At 44.4% G+C, this 20,481-nt stretch overlaps 1 protein-coding gene across 1 annotated transcript in view; it reads left to right on the plus strand.

The window, feature by feature from the left end:
• Nucleotides 1–20,481, plus strand: part of LOC135385292 (uncharacterized) — a 91,408-nt gene that overhangs the window by 25,436 nt on the left and 45,491 nt on the right. Inside the window, exons 4-6 of the mRNA XM_064614516.1 lie at nt 16,923–17,081; nt 19,635–19,988; nt 20,178–20,263. Of these exons, the coding sequence (XP_064470586.1) occupies nt 16,923–17,081; nt 19,635–19,988; nt 20,178–20,263 (599 nt within the window). The remainder of the gene's footprint in view (nt 1–16,922; nt 17,082–19,634; nt 19,989–20,177; nt 20,264–20,481) is intronic.

Genomic DNA, 20,481 nt, shown 5'->3' on the forward strand with positions numbered 1-20,481 from the left:
ACGCTAGCAGCTGTCAAGATTCGTGGTGCCTGCAGTGTGATAAGGTGATAGCAGCATTTCGGGAATCGTTAATACTTTTCTCTGTGTTATATACGTGGGATATCATTCTGGCAAAACCCTAGCGTAAATAGAAGGTTCACGCATCGGCACAAAAACTGAATCCGAGCGCAAAGGAGACGATTACTTTAGTCATGAAAATTATTTCATATCACACAAAGGGCGCATATGTGGCAGTTTTAGTTCCCAGTTGAAGGTGCTGTACCATATAACGGTGTTATCTCCGGTCTGTCTGTGAAAAGTGCTGACGTATGTTGTTGTATTGCTCTAGCAACCACTTGCTGAGCATGTCTCACTGCTCTCACGCTGCGCGTCGCATATTTGCAAGCGTCGCAAGCTGGAATTCGGTCGGCGAACATGTTCAGTTTCCTGCAATTTATTACAATTAATGTGTTACAATAGAGCCTACAATCTATTTTGTATTTAAGTGGAACAAGGAAAAGCATGCAACATCAATCAGACCTAGAGTTTCTGGCTTTCGGTGTTTATATTTTCCGAAATGACAAAGAAAAGTTATCCTGTTGTTTCATTATGTTATTAGTCAATTCAGTCTTGTACTACTGTAATTTGGTTTTGGCGTTCAGTTCTGCCGCGGTTCGAGAGGCCTAGAAAACTGTAAACAACCGAAAACCGGAAGCTGGTCGTTCGAGCTGACGTGAAAAATATAATAAATAGAGACCAAAACAGTTCTGAAGCTTAAAGCCAGAAGTTGCGGACATGTGCCATTTTCACAACGCCAGCACTACGTCTCTTGCTACGATGTCTCAGTTGATATCTAACATGGTCATTCCTGCGAAGAAACTCCTCCGTTTGGAAAGGAATAGACATACTGCGACACAGTCAATGTTCATAGTTCAACATATCAAACAACAAGAAGCCGAGCCATGAAATTACAAACTCAGGTATCGCTGACGAGATAACACCTTTTTCTTCCTCTTTCCTTTGCTCTTTTCCTCTATGTATATTTCAAGCCCAGGTCCCCCAAGGTCGCCATTTTCCCATGTATTTGTTCCTATCCCGATGCGTGCAATGCCGGAGGCCGCCCTTAGATACCCCATTGTTACCAGACGTTGGCTTGCGTTTGATTGTAGCGCGCTAAAGATCCAGTTGAAGCACAATTCAAGCCAGGCCAAGTCACCGAATGACCGAATGAGAAACGGACGACTGCGCCTGCGGCGCCCACTGGCGGCGCCTGGTACGACAGGTACGCTATGTGATGCACGCAGCCGTGCACTAGATCCTTCCGATCGCTCAACACGTTTAAAAACGGGACCAAAAAGTGAAACACGACACAGAAAGTTGTTATACGCGTTTAATTTGGACATATAAAGACTAGATTCATTCGCAGAAACAACAAAAACATTTTGCCGCTAAACTTAGTGCGCTGAAGTGATCCGGAACGGCAACAGTGGGGTATCTAGTGGCGGCCTTCTTCGTTGCACGCTTTTCCGATGTGAGTTTGGGGGACCTGTTCAAGCCCGTAGAAATGCAGTAGCGTCTCGGCGTTGCCAAGTTGCCAGACGCTCTCCCGCTAAGGCGAGACACAGCGCGATCCGTTGTGCAAGGTAATGTTTTGGAATTACGCCACTGTGATCCAAACGTCAGGTGGTCCAAATTATTCGCTGTCCTACCGTGCGGCACGTGCAACATGTCGCCACACTGCGCAGACAAACCTTACCTGTGACATCACAGTGCCATTATTATTATTGTGGAACAGTCTTCTATCCTCCTTTGAGCAGTCCTCCATTCACTCGCTTGTTCAGAGGAATGAAGTTCATGTTCGATATGCACTTGGACGCACATTGGTTCAGAATGCTGCATTCTGAACCAATGTGCGTCCAAGTTAATGTGGTGCATACAGTATGCATACGGTATGCATACTGTATGCACCACATTAACTGGGCGTTTTGCAGAGTCGGCCACTTTCCATTATCCTTTTCCTCTCCAGTCGCCACAGCGCGTGCACGGTCAGGACCACGGTGCGCTGTCCTCTCTCTCAATGGGCCACGCCGACGCGCGGTTACTCATTGGAAGAACTCGCACTTGGGCCTTGGGCTTCGGGAGACGAAAATCAGTTGCGCTGCGCATGCGCTAGAAGTGATGTCACGTGTCTTTCTTTGCCGCCGCCGTGCTGGCCGTGCCGTCTTCTCACTTCGCGTGCGCATGCGCTAGCAGACTGCGGTTTGCGGTTTGTTTGCTTGAGGATGGGATTTGTGGTAGCGGTGAAGCAACTTTGCCAAATATTCCGTTCAAGTTCCTCGCAGGATGTCCCGCTCGTCCGTCGATGTTCAGCAGGTGAGGGGACATTTCGGCAACGCGTGCGAGTTTCATGATCGGTTCAAAAGGTGAGGCCGTCCCGTCTGTACAAAATTGTTCAGTGGGCCGCTCTGTTACTACAGATTCAACAAGTGCCAGTCCACTTTTTCTCAGCTGCACCCTCTCAGTCCAGGCAGCAGCAGTACCAGGTGTATGTACATAATTTCCAAGTGAATTAAGGCGCAGGAGTGCAATTCTGAAGCCGGTAAGTACGTCTGCTCTGTTACACTAGTACACACCATTCGCGTTCAACGCACTTATTTTGCATATGTTGTAGCAAATGATTCAGTGGCATAAACCGGCAGACTGGTGCGTAATGTACACCCATAGTGCCGAGTTGGACTAATTCTGCTGGCGTGTTCGTAAAATCTGTGTAATCGGACTGTCTAATTGTCACCTGTTCTATCTTAGCACCGAAGTCGGTATATGAGTAAGAAATGTCGTGGTTTCGGCAATTATCAGTAATCTTTCGTTGTGCTTAATGATTCCTATTATTTTGTATTTGTGTTTTTACTCAGAATTATCATACTATATTCTTAACTGAAGCAACAAAATTACGAAACACATGAGGATTGTGTTAAAACTGAGGACATTGCTTATTTTTACTGATTTCAGATTTTCAGGCATGGAGAGAAGAAATGCAGGATGCAGCCAAGAGTCATTTTATTAAAGGCACAGGGGTAAAAAGATTGAAAGATGGAGGTTTAAAGTGCTATTATATTTGTAACTTTTATAGAGAGGGCACATCAAAGGAAAAAGTCCATCAAATCACAAGGTTCCGTCAGCCGTGCGGACACCTGCCTTGCTGATATGACTGCAATGTTCCACACTGGCAAGGTCTCGTTTCTCTTCCAAGCTTCCTATTATGCACATGATTTTGGGCTGTCCCACCCCACTGACAAAAACAGAGGAAGATGCAGTAGAGAAGGCCCGTGCAGGCACTTGTAAAGCATTATGTTGCACTGGAATGTCCTTTTTTTACCTTCAAGAAACTATTTGTTTATGTTATGGAAACTACGTGACGGCATTGCACTCAGCGTGCTATGCAGCTCAGTATTCGGGGTATGCTGGATGGCACGTTTGAAAGGATTCAATTCACCTCACTACAAGGCAGTACTTGTACACCACCATGAGGGACTATAATATATATAGATTGAGAAGTTACCCGTCAAAAAGAACTCGTTACAAGTTAAGTTACCGTGTGCAAAATGTAACTAAGTTAATAACGAAGTTCCTCAGCATGAAATGTAACTCGCAGTTACTGAGTTACTTAAAAAAATAACGAGTTACTTCCAAGCTACTTCGGACACAAAATAGCATTACGCAGGTGCAGCGCGCGTGAGCAGTTGAGTTATACCTTGAGTTGCCTGCCGAGGAGTGCAACACGCTTAGGTTGTTTTCGTTTATGTCCAACAATAGACCTCTCCCTGTTTGTAAACAAATGACGTCATAGTGTTCGACAGCGCCAAAATTTGGTAGAATCGAACTAAGCTCGAAGCTAGAGGTGAACAAGGTCGCGTCGGAAAGCCACGGCCTTGAGGGGATTACGACATGGTCACTTAAAGGGACGCGACCCTTGGTCCTACTTTTCCTTCAATGGGAGACAGCGAACAAGTGCCCGTTCGTGGAACTCAGCCCTCCATTCGATTTGTTTCGGTTTCAGTCTGTCTACCGTTGTCGTGATGACGTTTTTCTGGTAATGGTCTATTCGAACGCTTTGCATCTTACCCACTGTGGGCGCAAAATGGTTCAGCTTCGTTTCAATGGCAGCGGTTCTTACTTCCTGAATAAAATACTGTAATTGATTGAATATCACGTTTATGACAAAAAATGACAAGAAGGAACCGGAGAGAAAGCAACAAAATATGTGGACGTGAGTGAAAAGTGAGTTAAAAGTAACTTGGGAACTTAACTTAAGTTACTTTGGCAAAGTTACCTGGAAAAGGAACGAGTTCCTCTGAAAGTTACCACGGCGCAAAAGTACCGAGGTAAGTTACAAGGTACCAAAAAAAAGGAACTTAGTTACAGTAATAAGTTACTTGTAAGGAGTTACCTCGAACTCTGATAATATATGGTACGGTGAAAGGAAACACGGCGACAATCAAAGCAGTGTTGCCCTGCTGGGGCAAACAAACAGTTCAGTGCTTTCCCTCACACACAAAGGCAAGAAGGATGATCCTATTGTCTTTCAACAAGGAAATACTGACTTGTTGCAAGATGATGATTTCTTGCTAGTTCTCATGACAGGCATGCGAAAACAGCTGTTAAGGCATTTGGGCACCAACGAAGTGTGATGAACGCAGGAGGAGCAGGCAAGCTAGCTGGTGTTGACTTGATGTTAATGCTGAAGTGTACACTTTCTTTTTGCCCTGTCTCCTCTTGCACTTTGTGTATTAAATCTTCATTGCTGGTTCGTGTGTCTATGTGTTCGTCTCGTCACGTCTTCGTCATGTGTTTTCCCTCAAACTCAAGGCAATGTTAACATCAAAAGAAAAGTGTGCATAGATCCTACACATAGCACCACAGATGGGTCATTCTATGTGATAGTTGTGTGCTGCTACTTCATACATTTTGGGTAATGGTTCAGGTGAAACACTTTACAGCAATGCGCGCTCTCCTGCATTGACTTTTCAACTGTAGACAATATGCCACATTTTGAGCTTGGTCTGAGGTATATTACAGTAGGTAAATACGTTTAAGTGTGATGACATACATACACATAACACACATAATTGGCAATTTGTATATCCTATAAACTGCTCTGACCTGAGAAATCTTGTAGAAAAAAACTGTGTTAATATTCTGCCAATAAGAAGTGGAATAAACTTTCCACTCACTGTACTAGGCAGTTTATGTTTTATTCTGTGTGATTATATCTCTCCAGTGCTGAGTACTCTCTTGCAATATACCGAGACAACTGCCCCTGACTGATGGTATTGTTTTCTTAAGCTGCAACAGATGCTTTTTATCATGAAAATGCTAACGCCAGTTGGCATTGCACGCATAAAGCCTTGGTGAGCTCAAGGCCGCTGTGTGTATTCTTGTGAATGATTTATGTAGGGAAATGTACACCCTTCCAACAACGATCAGCAAACTCTTCATGACTATGTATAATGCAAAATTATTAAATTAGATTAAAGGAAAAATATATTGCCATCACACCAGCTCAATTGCAGTCTTTCGTTATCATCAAAAATATGGTGGCCGGGGTACATGACTCTCATTAACATTCTGATAATGTAATTTTCCTAATAATTTTCGCATACTATGCTCAGTCATTTTAAAATTTTTCATGCACATCAGTACGCCTTGTATAGTAAGTTGGCTTCTACCTTGTCTCATGCTAGTGTTGGCTATCCGTGCGGCAGCCAGAAAATATTATAGGGGGTTCTATGGGGACTTTACATGGGTAAGAAGGATTTCGCCCTCGTTTCCCTCTCCCAGATGCAGTAGCAAAGGTACGATTTTGGGGGGTTTGAACCCCCCTGGCTATGCCCCAGTTGGCTATGCTATGCTAAACCTGCTGTGACACTACTGAACAAAAATGCCAAACAACTCTGCTTTGTCTCAACAAAGATGCAAGGAGTTAAAACGGGTGCAGCTATGTGAAAGCTAACCACTGCAGAAATGCAAATAAGAACAACAGTTCTGGAACTTGATGTTCGAACATCTACTGGGAATTCAGAAGGTCATACTATATGCGTGAAAATAACTAGCCCAACTAGCCCAATCACATATGTTTGTATGTTCATGTGTCTTGCGTCAGCAACTGAGTTCCAATGTATGCTTGATGGCATTTATTTAGCATTTGTGACAAGAGAGGCAAAAGTCCTCAAGATATTGCAAATCTATATTGTAAATCTACGCAGTATTGGCCAGTTAGATCACACAACTTGGTTGATTCATTTTATCAAGCTTTGTTTCACACCTCAAGGAAACGTAGCTCTTCGGTAACCTCAATGAGCCAAACACGCAGTCCTGGTCCAGTTTTGGATATTTTTACTGGTCTCGTTAGCAATACATCGTTCCAAAATACCACATATTCCAGCTGGACACCATATCAATGAGCCTGTTGCCTTGCACCTCATCGGAGCGGCCCCCTGCTGGCTAGCAGGAAGATCTCGAATAAGGAGTTCCTCTGACTGGCTGTTCTGTGCACCTCTCAGTGTGTGTGGCCGCTCCCGTTTGCTGCTAGGGTGTCACTCCCATGAAGAAATGCGACACCCCGGTGCTCCGTAAACTTTTGTCCCAATCTGTTCGAATACTGATGCACAGATGGTGTGAAGAAAGCAATAGCAGCAGGGCAGTTTTCAGAAGCAGCTTTTCAACCAGATTCCAAGAATGTGCCAAGCAGCAGGGAATACACCCAGCTAGAGGATTCCTGTTGAATTCATGCTTAAGGACCTTCACGTCTACATCATTTACTCATGAACGCAGCACTGTCATGTGACAACACATGACAGTCCATTAATGCTTTCAACATGAATTGAGCTTTACGCCTCTGGTTGGGCGTGAAACAATGAATCTTTCAACAGCACATGACCCATTTGGGGGTCATGACCAGAGGTGGGCACCCTCACGAGGGCGTGCGAGGGTGAGGGTTTCCTCACCCTCACCTCACGATATTTGAGGTGAGGTGAGGGCCAGTTTTTCTGGTGATGTTTGAGGTGAGGTGAGGAAAACCTTCAAAAAAATTTTTGAGGTGAGGTGAGGAAAATTTTCAAGAAACATTTTGAGGTGAGGTGAGGAAAATTTTCAATGTTTCTAGGTGAGGTGAGGAAAATTTCAAAAAAAAATTGAGGTGATGTGAGGTGAGGAAAACTTTATGAACGCGCACGTTATGAAAACTTTTTCCGCGCGTACACGGGATATATTTCCTTCTTTTTGCAGCTTGCGTCTCTCACCTGGGCGGGGACTGTCCTCCTCTCTCACCGGTGATACGCGCAACTTTTACGCGTATAACAATCGTTCCACGAAGCGTTTTCTGTGATTGATTAGGCCAAATCTGCCACCTAAAAAAAACTTTACATTGACTAAGCAATTTCATGAGTTCATTAGCAGTCACTCAAAGCCAACGCGACTTTACTGATGAAGATTCTTCAATCCCTGTGAACGTCACATCGAATACACAAATAGCTTGAAAAAATTGAGGTGAGGTGAGGAAAATTTCGAAAAAAATTGAGGTGAGGTGAGGTGAGAAAAAATTTAAACAATTTTTTGAGGTGAGGTGAGAAAAATTTTTCAAAAAATATTTGAGGTGAGATGAGGTGAGGAACAAATTTCAAATTTTTTTTAGGTGAGGTGAGGTGAGGAAACTTTTTCTCCCAGAAAATTGAGGTGAGGGCGAGGCTCGTGAGGACAAACGCCCACCTCTGGTCATGACCCACAGTTTGAGAAACACTGCTCTGCGCATTCGTTCCTACAATAATCTGGCATCCTTCAAAAACACCGTCAAACAAGACTTTTCTGCTGATACGCAGGGTGACATGCAATTACTTTTTGATTATGTACATTTCTCTGCTGTGCAATATCTTTGCTATTTGTTTCTATACTTGTCATGTGTTCTTGGTATTTCTGTTCCCCTCAAATTGTGTAGACACTTGCATTGACTGTGTCTTGGACTGTTCAACAGGGCTTGCCCTCTCAGTCCTGTTATCAGTAATCAGTGTATACTGTCATGGAATAACAATAAAAACCTGAAAACTGAAACAAAAAATCATCTGGAACACATTTGTCTGACTGATTCCTCTAAAAATCCCATCACAAATGCTCGTTGAATGATAGTTCATATAACCACTCCTCTGGTTGCATGGCACGGGATATGCACCTTGAAGATGCCGTTGTGGACAGAAACAAGCTGTAACAGGCCGAGGAAGTTTAGATGATGTGGTGAACCTATGAGTTTGTTGTTGCCTTGAATGGGCAATCATCGCTCAGAGGTAAAACTTATTTATGTTGACTACTGCCTGCAAAGTCGAACTATAATTTTTTTTCATGTTCTGCACTTGTCTTGGTACGCCGGAGTTCACCCACATGACTTTCTTAAGCGTTTTTGCAAGAGCAGCCTTTTGGGAGGCCGTTTTGCCTTAGACAGCAAAATCTCAAATTGGAACACTGACCTTACCGAGCAGTGTTTGTTAGTTGTCGGGGTTGTACAATGTACAGCTTGGTACAAATGTTTACGGACCACCATGGTGTCACATTTCTCCATTGGAGTGACACCCTAGCATCAAACAAGAGCGGACACACATACTGAGAGATAGACCCGTTTCTTATTCGATCTTTTGCTGGTAGCTGGCAGGGGACCGCTCCGATGAAGAAAAGCGCAGTGCCGTGAACTTTTGTCTCGGGCTGTACACGCTGTTGTGTTGTACTGATATAAATTCTGAACTGCATGCCACTTCTTAGAGAATATTTGAAAATTTGACGCTATTATGCCTTAATTGTCGGCTCTGATCATGAGCAAGGTGGTAGGGGGCCCCGGAGCATACGTCCCGTTATGTCCTGGAACCTTGTCAGTCTGGAACGTTGCAGACGAATCATCAGTGCAGGTTACCCCACGCCTGACGGAACCTTGTGATTTTATGGACCTTTTTCCTTTGATGTTCTCATCTGTAAAAGCACCCGATCAGTTACAAATATAAGAACGCTTTAAACCTCCATCTTTCAATCTTTTTACCCCTGTGCCTTTAGTGACTCTTGGCTGCCTTCTGCGCATTTCTTCTCTCCATGTCTGAAAATCTGAAATCAGTAAAAATAAGCAATGTCCTCAGTTTTAACACAATCCTCACGTGTTTCGTAATTTTGTTGCTCCAGTTAAGAATACAGTATGAGAATTCTGAGTAAAAACACAAGTACAAAATAATAGGAAGCATTAAGCACAACGAAAGATTACTGATAATTGTCGAAACAACGATATTTCTTACTCATATACCGACTTCGGTGTTAAGATAGAACAGGTGATAATTAGACAGTCCGATTGCACAGACTGTACGAACGCTCCACCCGAATTAGTCCAACTCGGCACTACTGGCGTACATTACGCACCAGTTTGCCGGTTTATGCTACTGAATTATTTGCTACAACACATGCAAAATAAGTGCGTTGAATGCGAATGGTATGTTGTACTACATGAGACGTACTTAACACCTTCAGGATTGCACTCGTGCGTTTTAATTCACTTGGAAGTTGTGTACATTCACTTGGTACTGCTGCTGCCTGGACTGAGAAGGTGCAGCTGAGAAAAAGTGGACTGGCAGTTGTTGCATCTGTAGTAACAGAGTGGCCCATTCTACAATTTTGTACATAAGCCCTCACCTTTTGAACCGCGAGCATGAAACTCGCAGGCGTTGCTGAAACGTTCCCTCACCTGTTGAACGTCGACGGACGAGCGGGACATCCAGCGAGGTATATATATATACTTGAACGGAATATTTGGCAAAGCTGCTTCACCACTACCATAAATCTCATCTTCAAGCCATGCTCAAGCCGCTCAAGCAAACAAACCGCTGTCTGCTAGCGCATGCGTACGCGAAGCGAGCAGACGGCAAGGCGGCTGCAAAAAAGACACGTGACATCACTTCTAGCGCATGCGCAACGCAACTCATTTTCCTCTCCCGAAGGCCAACTAGAACTCGCTGATACCTGGAAGCCTGGAGGAGCGCACAGCAATTCTACTAGCTTTAGCGGTTTGAAGTAGCATGCCAACCAGAAGCGTTCAACTTCAGTGATTTCTTGTCACCACGTTCTCTCAGGCCAACGAAATGGAGTACTCAGTACTGCACGAACCGATTTTTTACGGATGTGTTCACATTTTCACTGTCGTTAAAAATCTCATGATCTGCTGGAGCAAGTAGCTAAAAAGGTCGCTAAGCCCAGTATACGAAAAAAGTCGCTAAACAGAGCAAAAAGTAGATAAATTTAGCGACTAAATCGCTAAACTGGCAACACGGGTAGCAAGCGGGGGTGCCCCGTGCGTTGAGGAGTAGCCGCACGTCCGTTCAGAAAGGGTGACAGCAAGAGAGCTATAGGAAAAAGCGGCCGTAAAACTCGCGCAACGCTAGAAAACAGTGTATTTCCGCTTATTTTTTTACAAAGGCACAGAAAAGCGCTGCGGTTTCGATTCCAGCGGACTAGACACCTCAGGGTTCTGCTCTACAACTTGGCAATTTCGTGGTCAACCTATTTTCACTACTTTTGAGGCTAGTTATGGCAGTTAATTAACGGCTGAACTAATTACTGATACAACACAACCTTTGAGTATGCCCCATCAGGAATAGGTATATTCAATGACTTTTCCGAATGAAAGACAAATGGCTAGGTTAGCAAAATTCTGGTCAGCCTTACGTGATGCATGTATAACATGAAACAATATCGTTAATTCAGCTGATAGTTCAATTATTCGGTCCGCCTCCGTCTACTCAAGCTCACAACATGCAGACGTGTGGCAGAAGTATGTTAAAACAAATATTAGACAATATCCCTTCATAACAGTGAACGATGACGCCATCTTGCCCATTAGTTGATGTATATTGTCCACAAAAAGGTGTAATCGCGCTTTAACGCTGTATTAGCTTTCTCGTTAAAAACAACGACAACAACAAAGAAAACTGGTAGATAGTGGCACAAAATCAGTGACAGCGGCAGAGCTGCTTATTTGAGCTCGACTGTCGCTACGTGAATGGCTCACCTGTGGATTGTGGTCCGCAGCCAGACCATCTTCCGTACGTACACTTTCTGGGACGGCCCATAATGCGGCTACTCATCTCCGTACTGTGTGAGCTTATTCCCATTGTCGGTGCAAAGCCGATCCGTTCCGCCCCCGTGGAAGGCGAAACACGAAGACAACCTCAGGATTTGCGAAGAAACTAATCCTTTAATTACTCACATCGTGTGCAAAGCCCGTCCAGCGCATTCATCGCTCGCAAGCCGACTGTCTCCGCTGCATCTCGAGGCAAAAGAGAGACGGGTTTTCGGCGATGCGAAGTAACAGGACAGGATCTTCAGGAAATTGGTTGAGAATGTTTCTTTTTCGCTTCCGTTCAGTTTTTTGGTACTGGTCACCCTCCCCCCTCCGCTTGTAGTTCTCCTTTTTTTTGTAAGCTTTGAGACCATGACAAAGCTTAACACCTTTACATATAGTACAAACTGAAATCTACTTTGAGGACTTTACGATGCGTGCACACAGCTTTAGTCAACAATACACGTAATAAATGGTTTGTTTGATCAGCTAACATGGTCTTCGCGGATGTTACCCGCGCTTGCAACATAAGTCACCATAAGTGTATAAGAACGATACCTGTTGCGTTTCCTATTTAATATTAGGTGTGTGCTCCAGTTGGATAGTTCATTTTAGCTTTACTTGGTAAGTTAATTTTAGTTCGCCTCATTCAGCTTGATTTAAGAAATTTGTCAACATGGTTCGGCAAAGGGTTGTAATAATTCTGGTCTTGCAGTACCCGCATTCTTACCGTAAATTATTCTCTCTTCAGTTGATGTTTCAGGTATTTTCGAGTGTGCGATATCCGTTTCTGTTTCTGTTACAGTTACCTGCTATCTTTCCGGAATCATACCGTTTCCGTTTCTCAGTCGTATCTCAGAACAATGGGGCGGATCCATAACATACCGAGACTGTACTCTGATAGCGATATCATAGAATACTTCAAACCCTACAGAGTGTCTGCGGTTCAGAGGGAAATCGTTTGCAGCAGAGAGGTCGACGGGTCCTCCACGGCCTACCAGAAATATAGCGTCATTCTCACCTTCTCTCCTGGCCAGTCTCTGCCCGCTGAGGTGAATTTGGGGCTTACGTCTCACCCCGTAACTGAATATATATCTCCTCCTCCTCAGTGTTTGAAGTGCTAGAGGTTTGGGCACTACGCCAAAAACTGTAGTGACACTCAGAGATGTAAAATGTGCGCGGGATCGCACGACTTTAACAGTTGCACGTCCCGACGCGAGCCCAAGTGTGCCAACTGCGGCGAAAATCACATGGCGTCATATGGGGCATACAGGGTCGCCAGAGCTGCTGCAGCACATGGTCCTAAGGTTGCACACGGCGAAAAAGACAGCAGCTGCTCGCCCTAACCTGAGTTACGTTCACGCTTTGGTGTCCAGCCTCTCTATGGCAAGCAAGCAAACCTCTGTACCGCCAATGCGCTCATTTGTCGATATTGAATTTGGACGCCTCAGAGCAATACGATGTCGAGCAGAGCGACGGTCCCGCAGAACTGAATGTCCTTGAGACTACAATGACGTCTGTATAAATTACGATGCCTTATATGCAGACACCTTCAATGGCTTGGTCGAAAGACCTGGAGGACGTTCCGTTCCTCCCTTTCCCATTATACGCCGACGTCACAATTTGGCAGGTGATTAAGACCCTCAGCTGCCCTGCTGTTGCACAGGAGACGATCTTCCCAGCACTGGCGCTTCACCAGGACGTACCGGAATTAACCGTTGGCGACGGTTTCTGCGTCTCCTCACTTGCTCATCCTGGGCCTTCTTAGGTGACGCTCACAAGCAGTCTGCCGAAGATGCTCTCAAGGCAGTCGACTTCCATTGCGGTGCTCGCGAGCCTCTGGTGGGCCTAGATTTCTGCTTCAACGAACTACAGTCTGCAATTTCTGTCGCAAAGAGAGGCTTGTCGCCAGAACCCGGCGGGATCTCATACCAGGCCTTACTCTTGTTGGGACCTGGGACGCTTGGTTAGCTGCTGTGTCTAATAAATGAAACTTGAAGAGACGAAGTCGTGCGTGACATGTGGAAGACTGCCCGCGTAATCCCGGTGCTGAAACCATGAAAGTCACCAAGAGAACTGGCATCGTTTCGGCCCATGAGCCTCACTAGCTGTCCTTGCAAACTTGTGGAAAGGTCAATTCTGAACCGCCTCGAATGGTTCCTGGAATCCCGAGGCCTTCTGGAACCAGCGCAGGCTGGCGCATTCACCGACGCATCAACGACGACTCGTTCCGGCTCTGCTTGCGCCTATGTGATACCGCAGTTGCCAGCTGAAGGATGTACAAGGCTCTCACACCGCATGGCGGCGGCGGCGGCGGAACTACACGCGACTAGTATGGCGCTTGTCTTCATTGCATCCTCTCCATCCCCATCTCACTGGTTCATCTGCACCCACTCCAAAGCCGCCCTACAAGTCATTCTCTACTCTGCAGGATCGGGATGTCTGTCTCCAATGGTGCATGACGTCCTTGAAGTGTACACCTCTGCCGTATCACGGGGACATGACATCCAGTTGCAGTGGGTCCCTGGCCAATGCGGTGTCCCCGGAAATGAGGCTGCGGATGCAGCTGCCAGGCGTGCCCATCTAGCGCATGGCGTTCGCACGCACCCCGTCTACTTCACAAGAGGGGATGCAAAGTGCACGATAAACGCAGTAGGGTCAACGCTCAAGGGTAAACGCTCAAGTGTCCACATAGCTGACGCAAAGGAGGGAGGAGATGTAGTGGGTGGGAGATAATCCCGTAGGCGGACAATGGCAGTACTGAAAGTGGAAGCAGAGCAGCTTTCTGGCAATCTGACGAAGGGGATGGGTAGGGTGGGCCAGACAGTGGGCGTGTCCGAGGCACCCTAGGCAGACACGGAGGCTGCGGGCTTGAAGGTTGAGAAGCTCTCGGTCTTGGGTAGGGCTGATTCCCTGGAGGATAGGTTTCAGGTTTTATTTACTCTTTCTGAGTTTCAATGAGTTACAAATGGGACTGTGAGGGCGTGCCTTGTATAACAGTCCCAGCAGTATATACACAGACGTACATGAATATAACAAGCCTTGTGGGAAAGAAAGAAAGAAAAAAAAAAGACATTGACAAACAATTGACAAAAATGCATTGACAAGGAAAGTGAAACATTATGGTGCAACCTGTAGTAAGCAAAGAGCATTACCGACATAGATAAAGCAATTGCATAAGTCATATAAAGGGTGTCTTATGCCAAGAAAGAATGGAGGAGAGCATCACTAAATCATACAGCTTTCGTGTCCCACTACCATTGTGATAGATATAGACGGGAATACCTCTTAAATTGAAAAAAAGGAAGACAGGGTTCTGATATGCAACGGTAGGGAATTCCATACCTTGGAACCAAAGAAAGACATTCAAAATATTCCATAATTTGTACGTGAAAGAGGAAGTTGAAGCATGTCAGGCCGATGACGTAGGTTGTAGAATGTATGAACACGATTGAGAGATATCAAGTTGTCCGTGATATCCCCATGGATCAACTTGTACATGAAGAGTGCGATTTTATGCTTAACAAGAGAATAAATACCTTGTACTGACAAACACTGCAAGGCAAACGCTATTGATTCGCAAGGGGGTATGAAGAACATTTTCCTCAGGGCCCTCCTTTGAGAGTGTAAAATAGGAAGAAGGGTGGAGGGATACGTTAGCCCATAGACCTACAGAGCGTACGAAATATTGGAGTGGACTAGAGCATGGTAAACCATTAGAAGCGCCTGGATGGGAAGAAATTGTCTTAAATAAGAAAGTGCGAACAAAGCGGAGGTGATTTTGAGTCGAACAAACTTAACATGATCATCCCATGCTAGGTGTTCATGCAAAATAACGCCGAGAAATTTGACTGAAGACACTCTGCTGAGAGGGCGGCCTGCGAAGTATAGCTTTTCCTGGTCTAGGTCCAAATATTTTTGTCGGGGGCGAAATATTACGTATGTAGTGTTGTCAATATTTGGAACCAGTTCGTCGGCGGAATGCCAGATGGAGAACCGACGTAAAACGCTATTTGCCTTTGCAAACAAGTTCATAGTTTTAGAAGCGTCAACAAAATGTTAGTGTCGTCGACGTAAAGGAAACAGTCTTCATGTAGGTAATCATGGAGATCATTAACATAGATAAGAAATAGGAAAGGTCCCAAAATAGAGCCTTGAGGAACGCCTGTTGTCAGTGCCCTAATGCAAGAATCAGAGTTGCTGAGTGATACGTATTGTTTCCGGTTTTCCAAATAACTTGTCAATAAGTTCAAAGCTAAGCCACGTATACCGTACCTCTCAAGTTCTTTAAGCAGGATCTGATGATTTATTAAATCAGAAGTTTTTGTCAAGTCGATAATGATGCCCATGGTAATTAGTTTTGCTTCGATATTACGTTTAATCTTTTCAGTGGCATTTACCAACGCTAACGTTGTGGATTTCCCCGGGCGAAAACCGAACTGGAATGGATGCAGTAATTTATGTTTTCCGAAAAAGAATTCAAGCCTCAGGAGCACTAATTTTTCGAACACCTTACTAATAGACGGAAGTATGGATATAGGACGATAATTACCAGCCATTGCCCTGCTGCCTTTTTTGTAAACTGGAATAACCTTTGCAATTTTTAACAAATCCGGAAAAGACCCCTGGGAAAAGATATCGTTTGCCAGGGTAGGCAATGGTGCAGCGAGCAAATGACCAAGTCTTTTCAAAAGAACTACCGATATGCCATCGTGGCCACATGAATTTGACGATTCAGTGTCTTAATAATCGAAAGTACTTCATCAGGTGTAGACGGTCCTGGGAAAAGGCTATGTTTGTTTACAGGGGGTAACGGAAACGTTTGCGTGAACTCGGTCAGCTGAGGCACGCTTTTCGCAATGTTGCAGAAGTAATCGTGAAACTCGTCTGCCACGGCAACGGGACTGGTTCGAAGTTCGTCATTGCTTAAAAGTAAGATAGCTGTATCAGCCGTGGCACTCCTTTTCAACAGGATGCGATTAATCCCGTTCCACATGGCTTTGGGGCTATCATTAGCGTCAGCGATAATTTTGGAGTAGTAGTTCACTTTTGCTACTCGTAGAACATTCCTAAGGGTATTATTGTATTTATTGTATCTCAGTCGTAAATTAGAATTTGACGGTGAACGCCGTAGCTTGATGTACAAGTTATTTTTATGTTTTATGGTTTTTAGTATTGCCTTCGTAATCCATGATTGTCGAATCGTGTTACGCTTAGTAGGCGCAGTACTGGAAGATATCTGTCGAATCATCTCCGATAAAGTTGACAAGAAGTAATTTAGTTTAGGATAGGGAGGCTATACCGTACCGTGCCCAAGAGAAGAGCCGTATGGACTCAGTTGAAGTCACGGCAGGGGGGCCCCAGGACGCACCTGCTACACGCTTAAGGACGTTAACCAGACTTGAAGCTTCGGCAACAAGCTTCACGTGAGGAGACCATGTCAAGCCTCGGTCAAAGGTAAAACCCAAGTAACGGGAGGTTGAGACAAATGTGATGGGCGCTAGGGTCGCTCATAAGCCATGTACAAACAACAACTTTATTGTGAGATGATGAATGGGGAGTTTCATCGCCAGGGGCGACACTCAACCCCATTGTGGTGATGCGGGGAATGAAATTATATACCATCTGCATCATCACTTTACAATACCAGACGCCCAGATCTTCCAAAACCTGTTAATTCTAACATACCCAGGTTAATTGCAAGGACCAAATGAACGAATGTCGGATAAAAAAGTCATCTTCTCAATCATTTGATATGATGCATTGGAACAGTGAGTGAGTGCTATCCTGATTCTAAAATGTTCTCTAGTTCCCCCCGCCAGCACTGCGCCTCGTGGATTGGAGGATGTCAGCATCCATTGCCAGGACCCGATTGTTCCCAGCACGAACATAACCGTGGCCAGCCTGTCCTTATGTGACGAAGTACAAGACTGTTTTCAGGGCGCCGATGAAATGAAGGAGCTCTGCGGTATGTAGGCATAATTAAAGTCGCAACACCATTTGCTGCTTGAGCAACATTGTAGTTGAGCTACATCTTTTAATGAGTTAGCGTTAGGAGTGTCGAACTAGAAAAAGCTGTATGTGTGTGTATCCGTGCACGAGATGCTGAAGCCTCACCGAGGAAGAGGTATAAGTGGACATGTAAAGGGGGTATAAGAGGGCAAATGTAAATGAAGGTAAATGATTTGGAATTGAAGTAGTTGAAGGTAATTAAGAGTAAGAGGTAAGCGTAGTTGAAGGTAATTAGAGGTAAATAAAGGCGATTCAAGCAAGAAAGTTGAGTTTAAAGGTAATGAATGTATGACATATGCAATTACGAGAAAGATTAAATGAAATTAAAGATTACCGAAGGTAACTAAATGTAATTAACGTCAATTAAAGGGGAATTTAGAATAATTAAAGCAAGTAAACGTAATTAAACGGAATTAGGAAATTCAAGATTACCCCAGGAAACCTGCAGTTACCTTCAGTAATTTAAGGATAATTACAGGGTAACTGAAAGTAACTGAAGCTAATTGAAGGTTAATTAAAGGGACTGACACATGGCAATCGAAAGTATCGAACCGGTAGTCAAGTATAGATCGGAGGTGGACAACCGGATGTCAGGTTATAGCGCAAGTGGATACCGGAAGTCGAGTACACACGGGAAGTGCGCAACCGGAAACGGACAACTGGAAGTTGGGTTTAGATCGGAAGAATACACCAGGAAGTCGAGTATAGACTGGAAAAGGCGCGTAATGCTAACGCATTTCTCTCGCATTTAACGCTAAACCGCCACTGAATTTTTGCTTTTCAGTATCCCCTTAGGCAGACAATTTCAGTTTTATAGTCAATAAAATAAATACTGACCAATTACGCCTGCACTGTATTTAGCGGAAAACATAGCAAACCAGTACGAAGAGAGCATGGCAACGAAGCCATTTGCTTGAGTTTAGGAACAAACCTGCGCCACAATCAACACAGAAACTGAGACATCCGAGACTCAATCCTTCCGAGCCACTATGTCAGTTTTCGCTCAAGTCCACCCTGAAAATTAAGGAGCATCTTCCTTGGCACCATTTCAATGGTGGCCTGTTGTGACCACATACTACGTGAACCTTTTCAAGTCTTGCAGCGGGCAGAAGTTGTTCAGACGTCCCTTCGTCCCATCAAAACAATAATATCACATGACGGTTGCGTTTCTTCGATGAAGGTGCAGGGAAGTCACAACGCGCGGATATGAAATAGCTATGAGTCGTAATGACATAATGGCATCTCCATATTATTATATTTCAAGCAATTAATTAGAGCATAATACGACTCTGGTCGTAATGAGATACAGCCCTTTATCGTCGTCAGAGGCGCATCGTTGCATGAGGTTAGATGATTGTGATAGTCGCGTTATCGACGGTTTTGGCGGACATGTTTTTTTCGAAGGATTTGTTCTATTTTCAAATTTTGCAGCAGTGAAAAAGAAAACAAGTTCAAAAAACGGAGCAAACTCATGTTCCATGAATGGTAGAAGAGCAAGGGTGCAGGCGAGCTGGTTCATTGTAAAACGACGATAAAACCTGAGACGTTGAACAGAAAAAAGACAACACGACACGTTCTCAAACACAGCAAACCATTTAATGACAGCCTATACTACCATAACATCCTGATGGGTGGAAAGGTGTTCCATGTTCGAACTTTTCTTCTCCTGCTCCATGTTCGAACGTCATAAAATGAGAGTGGCCTTTATTTTATTATTTACTGCTTTTGTGTTGTTTGCTGAGTGAATTAGGTCTACATTCTGAATGCATTTGATTTGATTTGATATGAGTGTCTCGTTAACTGCTTCTGCGTTGCTGCCCATGGTTTAGTGTATAGTGTGGAGCCCCCAGACCCGTCAACTCGTTAAAAACATCATTTTTTTTCAGTGCCTTCCCTTCATGGAAGCAGATGGGAAAATAAACATTATCTTATCTTATCTGATACTCTGCATGAGGGAATTAAGAGGAACGAAATAGGGCGTGTTGTCTTGTTGGCCAACTATACAGGGTGCTTGCTCTAACGTGTCCAGAAGCTATATATAAAGAGAGCGATAAAAGAAACGCAAGTGGTACTTTTCTGCTGCTTGAGTAAGAAGTAGGTACTGCTTCACTAGGAGCACCTGTTTCGTAGTCAAGTAACTGAAAAGTAGCGCCCGCTTCTCTTTTATCGCTCGCTTTAAATAAAATTTCTGGATACGTTAGAGCAAACTCCCCGTATATGTTGGAAGGCTGGCTTGCGTTGTGAAAATGACAGCGGTAATGCTACCGTACAACTTCAAAATCGCAAAACATTGTGTTTAGCTGCCTTTTCTTAACACGTCACAAGTTCACACAGGGAACACAATTTTGGTGCGGGTTTTTGGTACAACATATGAACGGAACTGTAGCGAACTTTAATAATGTCACATTTTTCATTATAAACTTGCCTCGCTATCTTGTATCTCTATGCAATGGTATCAGCGCCCCGGTATGCGTGTAACATAGTCTCCAATGTTCTTTATTTCTTCCAGGTAATATAATGCAGATTAAGCTTTTGCCGGAAGAGAGCGCTGCCAAATCCGTCACCTTAAACTGGAGCATGGTGAGCCAAAATAAACCATGGGCAGCATCTATCGAAGCGCAAAGAACGACACTCTACGGAAAGAGAACAGTGCCAGACGGGTTCTTTGTGACAACGATATCGAAGATTGGAGTCCTTACCCCAGATATTGAGAATATTGCAGGCACACGGTTCAGGATAGGTAACTTGAATTCGTCAACAAACTACACGTTCCTGGTGAGACCCTACGTCAATTCAGCTGGAAGCAGACGTGGCTACAAGGTCGGCAAGCTGGTCCCAGTATCTGTAACTACAGAAATTGCTGGTATGTCAATACATCATGCTACATTTGATTTGTGCATACTAATTTGATTTGTTTCGATAAAACCATCAAAATGGATGGGCATTACAGATACCTGCACTCCTAGAATCTCCTGAAAATTGCTAATTCTGACAGAGGAGGACACATAATTTACGACAATTATAGGTTGAAAGGTATACCTTTTACACGCAGGACTACAGAATATAACGAGCTTTCGTGCGGGTAACGAGGGCACACTTGTCACCTGGAATGCCGAAGCGGACGCTCAGTTTTTTCGGGTAAGATACTGTGTTTCCCCATAATATTCATTTCAGGAATGCCCACGATGACGTAGTAGGCGCAGAACACAGTGTGTTCCTCGAGAATAGCAAATCTTGGAAAGAGGCATCATGGGTGTCTTTTGTGAAACATTTTGATTATAATTTTCCCTGTGCATTTTTTTAATTGTAATCGATGGTTACAGCTGTGTGCACTGCCGTCATGCAGGAGAATCATG

Source organism: Ornithodoros turicata, chromosome 2 (genome assembly GCF_037126465.1).
Source record: "Ornithodoros turicata isolate Travis chromosome 2, ASM3712646v1, whole genome shotgun sequence".
NCBI classification, from domain to species: Eukaryota; Metazoa; Arthropoda; class Arachnida; order Ixodida; family Argasidae; genus Ornithodoros; species Ornithodoros turicata.